Here is an 11905-nt window from a genome sequence, read left to right on the forward strand (position 1 = left end):
CCTCTTTCATGTCATTATCTTTCGACACCAGCAATCCTAAATAATTAAACTTTTCACACCTCTTGTTTATCCCATTTGATTTTATGACTTCATCTTCCGTAACTATGGTCCTCTTAGATGAGAACAAATAGAGTTTTGGCATTATTCACTCTCAGTCCCATTTCTCCCATCTCTTTTTCTAATCTGTCCAGTCCTTCCTCTAGGTCTTTCAATCTTCGAAAAAGCATATCAACATCATCAGCATAGGCCAGATTCCGAGTTACACGGTTAAATCCTCCATTATTTGCCTCAGAGTGAAGATGTGGTCTGTTGTTGGATCTGCCCAGTCGAAAGCCACTCTGGTAGTCTCCTAGTATTTGGTCAACCAGTCTCATAGACAAAACCTTGGCTAAGACCTTACAAACCACACTAAGCAAAGATACACCTCTATAATTTTCACAATTTGCTTTATCTTTCTTCTTATGAATTGGGCAAATAATCGTTACGCTCCAATGCTCTGGCATTCATTCTGTTTCCCAAACTTCTACAATTAGCTGGTGAACAAGATGCATCAGTTTTTCACCCCCATATTTGATCATCTCAGCTGAAATTTCATCATTTCCTGGAGCCTTATTTTTCTTCAAGTACTTAATTGCCATTTTCACTTCTGTGGATGGTGCAGGTACTGGTTTTAAATCCAGTCTAGAATCCTACCAAGGCTGTCCATCCTGTTCTTCCTCATGTTCTGTTGTCACAGTCTCTGTAGCCACATTCAATAGTTCACTAAAATATTCAGCCCATCGGTCAAGTATCAGGTCTCTTCCACCAATCATATTTCCTTCTTTATCTCTTCAGAATACAGCACGTGGTTGAAAACCTTTCTGTAAGGCCTTTATTTTCTCACAGAACTTCCAAACTTTTCAATTGTTATGCTGTTCCTCCAGCTCCATAATCCATTTCCTTTCTGCCTCTCTTCTTTTTTCTGCAGAGTCTATCTGCCTCTTTTCTTTTCTTCCTAAATTCCTCTACATAGGTTCTTGTTTTCCTGCTAAGCATTTTCTTCCTTGCCTCATTTCTCTCCTCAATTACTCTTCTGCAATCATCATCAAACCACCCTTGTCTTTCAGTTTTTTCTTCCACCCCTAATACTTCATCAGCGGTTTCCTGCAAAGCATCCCTCACAAAAGTCCACTTTGCTTCGAAGTTTTCCACTGCCCAGCTTTGTTGTTTAGCCTCAAATTTCTTTTCCAGTCTGGATTCATATTGCTGGCAGTTTCCTTATCTTTCAATTTTGAGACCAAATATCTCCTTGGAGCTTTCCCTTTCTTGGCAGATCTATAAACTGCAATACATTGCCCGAATTTTACTCGTACCAAGTAATGGTCCGAATCACAGTCAGCCCCCCCCCTACAACTGTCAACTTGTAGGATATCACATGCATGTCTCTTATTGATTACTACGTGGTCTATTTGATTAAAAGTGCTAAGATCTGGTGAATACCCAGTGGCTTTCCGGATATTCTTTCTCTGGAACCATGTACTCTTCACCACCACAGAGTTTATATGGCAAAATCAATCAGCCTCTGTCCATTATCATTTGACGAATCATGAAAGCTTTCCTTCCCAACTGTCTCCCTACAGGCTGCTTCTTTGCCCACCTTGGCACTGAAATCTCCAAGTACCATTTACATCTTGCTGACTTATATCTGTCATCCACAAGAAAGCCTGTGACACCTATTGTACCTCTAGTTCCTCCACTATGCAGAATTGTATATTTACCACGTCTAAAAACACCATTTCTTTTCCATCTGACTTCCTGAATTGCTGTTATTCCAATATTGTATTTCTCCATTTCTTGTTTCAGACTATTTAGAGCTCCTGGTTTATTCACGGTTCGTACATTTCAAGTTGCAATATACATATCATATTTCAGTTTCCGTTTGTATCTTCCATTTCCTTGAATGGGCCGTTTACCATTTTCATCAGTCCGGCTATTCTTGTCCGAGTTTCGTAACAATGTATTTTTCTGATCCGGAGTTGTTAGCCCCATGATCAACCCCCAACCTGAAGGACCAGGGTATCCCTGTTAGTCTGGCCTATCACTTTTGACCTATCTGGCTTGCGAGACCCTGCCAGGAGTTTACGCTCCCGCCGGCATAGCTCTCAGGATTACTTAGGCATGCAAGCTCCACATCGCGACAAGATGAAGATACTAATAATAATAGTAATAATGTTATTTGTTTTACGTCCCACTAACTACTCTTTTACGGTTTTTGGAGACGCCAAGGTGCCGGAATTTAGTCCCGCAGGAGTTCTTTTACGTGCCAGTAAAGCTACCAACACGAGGCTGACGTATTTGAGCACCTTCAAATACCACCGGACTGAGCCAGGATCGAACCTGCCAAGCTGGAGTCAGAAGGCCAGCACCTTAACCGTCTGAGCCACTCAGCCCGGCTAGATGAAGATACTAGTGTGGGAGCTTCACGAGGCATGCATTCCCAAAAATCTCACCTCATCTACATTTAAAAAAAATTGAGTTAGAGGTATAGTTGGCTTCTTTTAAATACTCATTGTTCTGCGTATAGTTTATTTACCAAATCTTGCATACAATTCACCAATTCCCCTTTTCCAAGCTGACACCGGTCGGGGCAAATGTGTTTTCTTTGTCCTGTCTCTCCACCATTCCTCATCCAACATTGTGTTCCAATCCAGGTTCCTTTGTCCTTTGCTAATCTTCACATAGACCATACATCGTAATCTTGGTCTCCCTCGTCCTCTCTTCCCTGTTATCTGTTTTTCCAGTGCTTGTCTCACTCTATCCCTCCTTGTCTTCCGTACCATACTTCTCAGGAATTTCATTTCAGCTGCCTGTATTCTACTCTCATCTCTGAGCCATTGTCCAGCTTTCTGCTGCATATGTTATTACAGGAAAGCATATTTATTGCATATTAATCTCTGTACCTGGTGGTAAAAAGCATTCCCCAGTTGTATCCTATTAATTTCCATATCCAGTCTTCAATTTTCTGTCAGTTCAATTCCCAAGTATTTGAAGTGCCTTGTCTCCAATTTTGAGAGCACCTTTGCCTTCTTTACTTTCTCTACTCATCAACATTGTCTTGCTCTCCTCCACACTGATCATCAATCCCCGTTGTTCAATCCTCCTATTTAGTACATTCAGCTGTTGTTGTACCGCCTCCTCATCTTCTCTCCAGATCACATCATCCGCAAACATCATTGCATTAATTCATTCTTCCCCTCTATAACCCTCCCTTTATGCCTTTATGATGTCATCCCACCGTTATGAACAGCAAAGTTGCCCAATGTCAATATCAAACCATTCTGTTCTACCGACTGTAGTCGTCACACAGTTGTAACAGCTATCATATATTGCTTTTATCATTACTATTATTATTAGCACCTTGCCAATGCCCCTGTGTGTCAGGCTTTCCAAAACTTTTACTCTGGAGATGCTGCTGTATGCCTTTTCTAAGTCTATAAAAGTCATTACTATATCCTTCCCATATCCCAGCTCTTTTCCATGATCTGTCTCAGAATGAAAATGTGTTCACCTGTTGACCTTCCACTTCTGAATCCAAACAGTTCCTCTTGTAACTGACTTTCCACCTTTTTTCTAATCTTTCTTTAGCCGGGCTGAGTGGCTTAGACGGTTGAGGCGCCGGCCTTCCAACCCCAACTTGGCAGGTACAATCCTGGCTCAGTCCGCTGGCATTTGAAGGTGCTCGAATATGCCAGCCTCATGTCGGTAGATTTACTGGCACATAAAAGAACTCTGGCGGGACTAAATTCTGGTACCTTGGTGTGTCCGAAAACCGTAAAAGTAGTTGGTGGAACGTAAAGCCAATATTATTATTATTAATCCTTCTTTCCAATATCCTTTCCAAAATCTTGGCATCATGGAAGAGGATGGTGATTCCTCAGTAGTTACTGCACATCATCTTACCTCCTTTCTTGAATATTGTTATTATAACCCCCCTTTCCTAATCCTTGGGCACTTTTCCTCTCTCCATACATACTTGAGTATTCTGTAAGTCCACTGGAGTCCCACTGGTCCTGCAGCCTTGATGATTTCTATGACTACTTAATCTATTTCCACAGCTTTTTCCATCTTCATCTTTTTAACTGCCCATTCCAGCTCTGTCACTGTAACATCTGATTCCATCTCTGTAACTTCTTATTCCTAATGCCTGGATACATTCTCCATGTCTGGTTTGTCACATTCAGCAATTCAATGAAATATTCTTTTGATCTGTTTATATCTTCTGGTTTTGTCAGTATTATTACTTCTTTATTCTTCACCATTTCATTCCTACAGTTCCTTATAATTCCAAATAACTTTTTCCGACAGTCCAAATCCTCCTTTACTACCAGGGTAAATGTTTCCCAAATTTGCTTCTTTTCTTCAGCTACTACCGACTTGCAAACTCTCTCTGCATCCATGTATCTGGCTCTACTCCCTTCAGTTTTGTGTGTTTTCCATTCCTTGTAAGTTTTCTTTTTCTTTACTTTATATTTCACTCTACCATTCCACCGTGTTGTCGCTTTCTGTCTTACCTTTCCTGATGTACTGCCAAATGTTTTCTCTGCACACCTTACAAATGCACTCTTAAAATTATTCCATTCCTGTTCAACATGACTAATATCTGACCTTAGCATAATTTTTTTTGGAATTCTTCCCTGAACCACCTACTCCTTCAGTCTCCAGTCCCAGTTTTGTGACCTTGCCTACATTCATCTTTGCTATCACTCGTCTATGGTCACCCGCAAAGGCTTTCTCAGGTACAGCTGTAACATCTATCTCCGATGTTCTCTTTCCACTAATATGTAATCAACTTTTTTGTTCTCTCTCTCTCCATCCATACCTGTAATCTTCTGGCTACTTTTCTTCCTGAACCATGTGTTTCCCATTATTAGTGGGTTCCTCTGACATAAGTCCATTAACATATCCCCTTCTTGATTCTTGTTGCCTTATCGATATGGCCCCAGAATCCATTATTTTTCCAGCCTCTCCATTCCCACTTGTGCATTCAGATATCCCATTATAATATACTTTCTTGTCTTTTATGTATTTCTCAACATGAAGGAATTGTTCTATATTCTCTTCTTTATTTCCAGTTTGTGGTGCATATACTTGGAACAGATCGTGTGTTCCTGTCTGAAGTTGTATCCTATTTATGATCATTCAGTCACCCATCTTCGCCTCCTCCACATATTCCGCAACATCCTTTCTAATGATCCTACTCCGTTTACTGCATCCTGTCCTCCGGTGTAAAATAGCCTGTACCCTTCCTTCTGTTTTCTTACCCCCACCCTCTCCATTTTGTTTCACTAAAATCAAAGATAGCTATGTCCTTTTTCATTAACTCTATCACCTCTTCGGTCCTGTCTGTCAGGGTTAGGATGTTGAATATCCGGATTCGGATGTATCTCCTATGTAAATATTTACCGGTATTTTAAAATTCTGTGATGTTCCAAAACTAGACATACCCAGTCCTGTAGATCTTGCACGTAGCATCTTATCCAAGCTCATCTTTATAAATCACAACTGGTCTAATCCTTGACAGTCTTTTATGTACGAGGGCAGATCAAATATAAACGAGAATTTTTTTTTTTAATTTATTGCATCAACCAAAAAACACACATATAGAGATAATTTTTCTACATAGTGTCCTGCCTTCGATACACATTTTCTCCATTGGATTGATAAGTTTTTGTTGCCGTCCCGATAGAAAGAAGAGGGACGTGTGCGGAGCCAGTTGTGCACAAACTCTTCTACACTTGCATCATCATCGAACCAATGTCCTCCTAGTCTTGTTTGATTGGTCCAAACAAACGGCAGTTGCAGAGCGATAAATCTGGACTGTACGGAGGGTGTTCCAGAGGTGTCCAGTGAATTTCCTCCAGTATTTCCCGCGTTAAAACGGCAGTGTGCGGCCTTGCATTGTCATGGAGAAGAATGAAGGTTTGGATCAGTTGCCGGTGCCGCAATACGCAGCTTTTGCTTTGACCAAAAGCTGCATTAATTGTCCTTTGTTCATGAAGAAAATCCACCAGCAAAACGCCCGCCGAATCCCAGAATACTGTTGCAAGCACCTTTCCAGCAGATGGGCTTGTTTTGGTCTTGACCGGACCTGCTTCGTCTCTTCGCCGCACTCCATGCTTGCTTTAACTCTGGGGTGTAATGATGCACCCAAGTTTCATCACAAGTCACAATACGATGTAAGTAATCCTCTCCTTCCTCCTCGTAGCAACGCACGAGTGTCTGACAAACTTCCTGGCATGAAGTTTTTTGTTCCTGGTTGAGGAGACGAGGAACCCACCTGGCAGACAATTTTCTGAAATGGAGTTCATTTCAGATGATGGTTTGAACACTTTCGTAACTTATTCCTATGGCTAAAACAACTTGCAAAATATTTATTCACTGATCTTCACCAATATAATGTCACAAATGGCAACAATGTTGTCTGCAGTGATGCTTGTCCGCAGTCTCCTTTCATGAGGTTCATTTTCCACAGATTCTCTTCCTGTCACAAATTTTTAGCCCATTCATACACTTGAGCCTACGAAAGGGTTTCTTCCCCAAACTGTGTGCGGATCCGTCTTGAAATTTCGGAAGGTTTGGTGACCTCTTTTGCAAGAAATTTTATAATGATGCATTGCGCAACAGGCGTGTGCACCACTTGCTCACTCATGACATACTGAAGCAGCCCAGCTCTCCGCTGTCGTTCGTGCACACAACCCCCTTCTCCAGACACCCCCACCAGCATCCTGGCAGAGCCCCGCCTCAGAATTATTACTAACAGCAGCGGTACATTCAAATTCCCATTTATATTTGAACCGTCTTCGTAAATCTGGCATATCTTTCCAAAACTTACCATATCTGCAGTAATGGAAATCTCAAGTGGATACCTTTGTAATGAGGGATATTAGTTATTTTAATTCACTGCATTGAACAAAATAAAAACAGCACCATGGGAGGTATGTTACGACATTGGCTCTGCAAAGCAGCACTCAATAATATTAGGAAAAGAAACTTAACCTTCTTCACGGTCGGCCATTCTTTTATGCAAAATTTACCCCTGCAAAACACTGCTTTGAAAAAGGAACTTCAAGAAATAATGTTACCCATTAAAAGTAAGGTCAGCTATTCGCCAGACCTCTCAAAATTTACAGGTGTATGTAAGATGGATAAAGGGTTTTCACAGCTTAACCCTCCGGAGATAGCAGACAGTATGATAATGTACGTGTAAATCCAGCGGACAACCAGTGTGGACAACCTTCTCAAACATAACAACCGACTAAAACAAGACTTAAAATACTGCATAGAAACTGTTGATAAACCCTGTGAAAGAGATGACAATTATGATAAAATTAAAGAGGAAGTGGTTTGGTTCACGTAGCTGGCACCTTGCATTCAGAAGATAGTGGGTTTAAACCCCATTGCTGGCTGGTTTCCCATTTTCACACTAGGCAAATGTTGGGGCTGTACCTTAATCAAGGCCACAGTCAATTCCTCTTAGTGCTTGTTTTCATGACCTGCCTGCTTCCTCCAGCATGTCAGTGTGTGTTCCACATCAGACATTAGATATACTGTACATTTCACAATAGAGATTTACTTCATTGCCTGAGGTCCCAACTCTACCAAAAGACATCATATTATGACAAGAAGATCACAACCATAATTTTTGTTTTATAGGATGTATTTTAATCTTATCATTATTCCTGAAACATTGTCTTTGTCTTGTATACATATGTTTTAGTTATCACATAATCTGTTAAATTTTATTTTAGCTGAAGATGGCCACTAAGTGGCTGAAACTAGTCCCAAGACTGATGTAATATTATGTACCTGATACACTGTATTGAAAAATTTATTTCTTATAATTGCACTTCAATACAGAACAAATATGAATTTTATAGCTTATAATAACCTTTCATGTTCTATCATTGCCATAAGACCTATTTGCGTCAGTACGACGTAAGGCAATTTGTAATCTATACATTTTCATAACCTTGTAATGACATTAGATTTTTATTACAGTATTTGTAGCACGTGTTATTGTCATAACAGCCCTCGCAGGAGGTCCCAGGTTTCATTTCTGACCAAGTCAGGAAGGGCTAGGAGTTGGAAGAAAGCGGCCATGGCTTTAAGGTACAGTCCGAGCATTAAAATTTAAAATTTAAAAATTTAAAATGGGAAACCATGGAAAACCATCTTCAGGACTGCCGACAGTGGGGTTCAAAATCCACTATCTACCGAATGCCAGCTCACAGTCACACAACCCTAACCACATGGTCAATCTGCTTGGTAAAATGTGTTTCTGAAGAGAAAATAGATGTAATATATATTTTTTAAATTGGTTTCCTTTAAGACAAAGATCGCACCCCCTGAAAGAAGACTGCCACAAGTCAAAAACAATCAGTTTTCAGGAGAAGCTCTCAAAATTTTGAATCAACAGGAAAACTATAAGAATACTTGTACGCGATGGTCCCCTGATATTCACCACAACAGCACAATGCATTATGAACATATAATAGCATACATGGAAAATTTGACTTAAGGCAATTTTCTATTACATGGTCGTGGGAATACCAACACTTACAGCCAAAGTGTTAATCAATAATTTAACTGAATTTCTATTTTATTGAACTTTTCCACAGCTCTATACCGTACTGTTGTACATGGAACAATGCTTACAAGTACCTTTTACTGGATTGGTCACAGCTGCAATGATATTATTTTAATAACATTGATTCTATGTAGTTTATTTGAAAATAAAGGACAGACTAACACATTGAGTAAGCCTTACAATAAAGAGGCCTTTGAATTCTTCTTCCTTGGCTAAGTCCCAATTTATTAGTGTCAGCACTTAATGTAGATCTGACCCAGTTTTATTGCTGGATGCCCTTCCTGAGTCTGACCCTATGTGTATTTACTATTGCATGCTTCTGTGATGACTGACAGTGTGGTGTGTTGTATGTATTAGGATGAACACAAACAATCCCAGAACTAGAGGAATTAACCACATTCAGTTAAAATTCTTGGAACGGCCAGGATCCGAACCTTGGGTCCTCGGAACCGAAGACAGTACACTGACCATTTGGCCAAGCAGCTGGACAATAAAGAGCCCTTCGAATGTTGAATATACTTAGCAGAGATAAATACAACACAAAAGAAAACTACCATAACTGAAATGTGGCAGTCATCTAGTATTTAAGTTGCAACTTTCCTGTTAGTAGAAAACTGAAATATAGACCATAGCAATGATAAAAGTACGATTTGACTTATGGCACTTTTTCAGGACATACACCATTCATAGTTCACAGTAACTCACAATTGAACCTTTTTGACTTGTGGCTTTCTTCTTTCAGGTATGCAATACATTCATTATAATTAAACTGGCCACTCCTATTTATTTGTAAAATCATACAAAATTATTTTGATGTTTTCCTATTGTCTCAGAAATCACTTAAAATTTGATAACGCGATTTTTGGAAATGTGCTCCTCACATAATAATGACCTAATAACAAACATATCAATACATTCCATTTGATTTCAAGAGAAGCTATGAAGCTATCACTTTTAAACACCGACTAATGTCTTCAGATCAAGATTAGGCCGAGTTTCCATTCCTGACCCGGTCAACTGACTGGAAACAGGCTGTGGATTTTCATTTCACTTTGAGTTACCAAGGTCATCTTCAATATTACAGTTAATGAGAGATATTAAAGAGCAATCTTGCATTTTTATGTAACTCTTAATACTGCAACCATAACCATAGAACCTCCAGTTTTGTATGGAACTCAAACCACAGAAACGTGGCTAGAATTCAATCCAAAGTCACCTTGGCGAGAAGCTGATGATGATACTGCTAAGCTATCATACCCCCGCAGTTAGAGAAATTTAAAACTCTGATATAAATTTTGCACTTAAATCAGGTAATTAACAGCAAGTTTACACAATTCTCCAGTGACCTTTATTGAACCATAACTAAGCCTATTCATTTTCAGCTATAGCTGACTTTAACCTTTATGAACTATATAAAAAAAGGCTAAAATCCAGAAAAAGTTTCCTCCATATCTTTGCACCTGTGGAAGGACCTATTTATTCTATCTGGAAAATTATAATTCAATCAGTCACTCCTATTTCTTTGTAAAAAGCACAAAATTGTTTTGATGATTATACCCAACATGAGTTACATGGCATGTAACTTATAATTCCTGAAGAACACCGTTCCTTCCTTACATAAGAATGTATAGTACTTGAACCTTTTCTTGATACAAAGTTCCGATTCAGCACTAGGGAGCTCAGGTATCAAGAAAAGGTTTGCGTATTATACCTACACTATCGCTACACATAGGATAAACTGCAAGAGTTGAATAGCCAGAATGTAGGGCTTAAAAAGTAAGAAAATTTGTGAATAAACGTCACTGAAGTATGTGAAGAGAGAAAAAGGGTTGGATTCAAGAAAGCAAAAGAAGAAAAGACAGCCTTAAAGAGTTGGACGACTTACGTGCAGAACCATGTAAGGTATTTGAGTACCATAAAATAAATTACTCTTTATATTGCATCACATATCTTTCACATACTGTCAAGGTATAACACTCAATCATATTTTTTTTTAAATGGGTGGTGGTGACATACATTGTGATAAACCTTCATAATGGGAAGAGGCACCATGACAACGGATAAATGATGAAAAATTCAATACTAGTATCTCACCTGTAATGTATTCCCTGCTGCCATCTGAAATCCAAAGATAATGCGACCGTCTGAAACGAAAAACAAAATAAAATAAAAAACACTGTATGTCACTGTTTTAAAAACAAGCAAACACACTATTATATCTATAGGTAACCTAGACTATGCTGCAAGTGTACGAAGTTTCATTAATAACAATCAACTTCGCGTGGTAAATAAGTAGATTAATTAATTAATCATTCAATCATAACCTTACTTCATTCGTCAATTATTTCAAATCGAATAAAGACTCCGAGGCTACTTTAGTTAAAATTCAAATTCAGATATGACATTATCAAATAAAACTTGCAAGACATTTTACTTACCAACGAACTATCCCTAAAAATTGCAGCTGTCAAAGTCAGTAACGAACGTAACGGGCTCAGCCCACTGCCGACTGTCAGGCGTGTTAAACCACTGACAATAAATGTACACACCTCCAATGATACACGCTAAAAACCTGATTTTGAAAGGAAATAAGGGAAATCTCAGGAGAATATGGTACACATAACAACAGACTTGCATACGGGATTACTATAACCAATAATAATATTTACTACTATACAGTAATAACGTCAGTCACGTGATTATTTTACAACTCCATAGAAGAGTGCTCTCTGTATCCAGTAGCCACTGCCTGCTCGATCTGCATCCGATGGCTGCAGCAGGCACTGCCAGTAGCAAAACCTTTGGTGCTACACGGCTAACTTGATGCGTCGCTTGATGTCTACCAGCCTAGACAATCGGGTCCACGCACTGTAATCGGAGTAGTTACACAGCTCGACACGTAGCGCTGGCGGCCAATCTATTAGCGGTAGAAATGCATACTTCTTTATGGAAAAGACTTTGATTGCCGATTTATCGTAATTTGGGGTTATAGAGAATGTTACATAGGTTTATACTGTTAAAATGATTAATCTTAAGGGTTACTTTCGTTAATATGTGCCAAAATAACGTCGTGAAATGAAACTGCGGAGAAATGGAGTAGTCCAGCTGACGTTCTGATAATGACTCTGATTGTCGATTTGTCTTAATTTAGTTAATAATGGAGTATGTTACATTGACTAAAGCTGTTAAAAGGATTAATTCTAAAGGCTACTTTCATTGATATGTGCCAAAATAACGTCGTGAAATGAAACTGCGGAGAGATGGAGTAGACCAACTGAC

The 11905-nt window shown here is 39.2% G+C and overlaps 1 protein-coding gene across 1 annotated transcript in view; it reads right to left on the bottom strand.

Annotated features, from left to right (window-relative positions):
- LOC136864007 (vacuolar protein sorting-associated protein 4) overlaps positions 1-11382 on the bottom strand; it is a 212515-nt gene extending 201133 nt beyond the window's left edge. The window contains exons 1-2 of the mRNA XM_067140502.2: positions 11065-11382; positions 10721-10770 (exon numbers count right to left, since the gene is read on the bottom strand). Coding sequence (XP_066996603.2) covers positions 10721-10744 — 24 coding nt within the window. The 5' untranslated portion in view covers positions 10745-10770; positions 11065-11382. The remainder of the gene's footprint in view (positions 1-10720; positions 10771-11064) is intronic.
- Positions 11383-11905: the final 523 nt, after the last annotated feature.

This window comes from Anabrus simplex, chromosome 2 (genome assembly GCF_040414725.1).
Source record: "Anabrus simplex isolate iqAnaSimp1 chromosome 2, ASM4041472v1, whole genome shotgun sequence".
In the NCBI taxonomy this organism is placed as follows: Eukaryota; Metazoa; Arthropoda; class Insecta; order Orthoptera; family Tettigoniidae; genus Anabrus; species Anabrus simplex.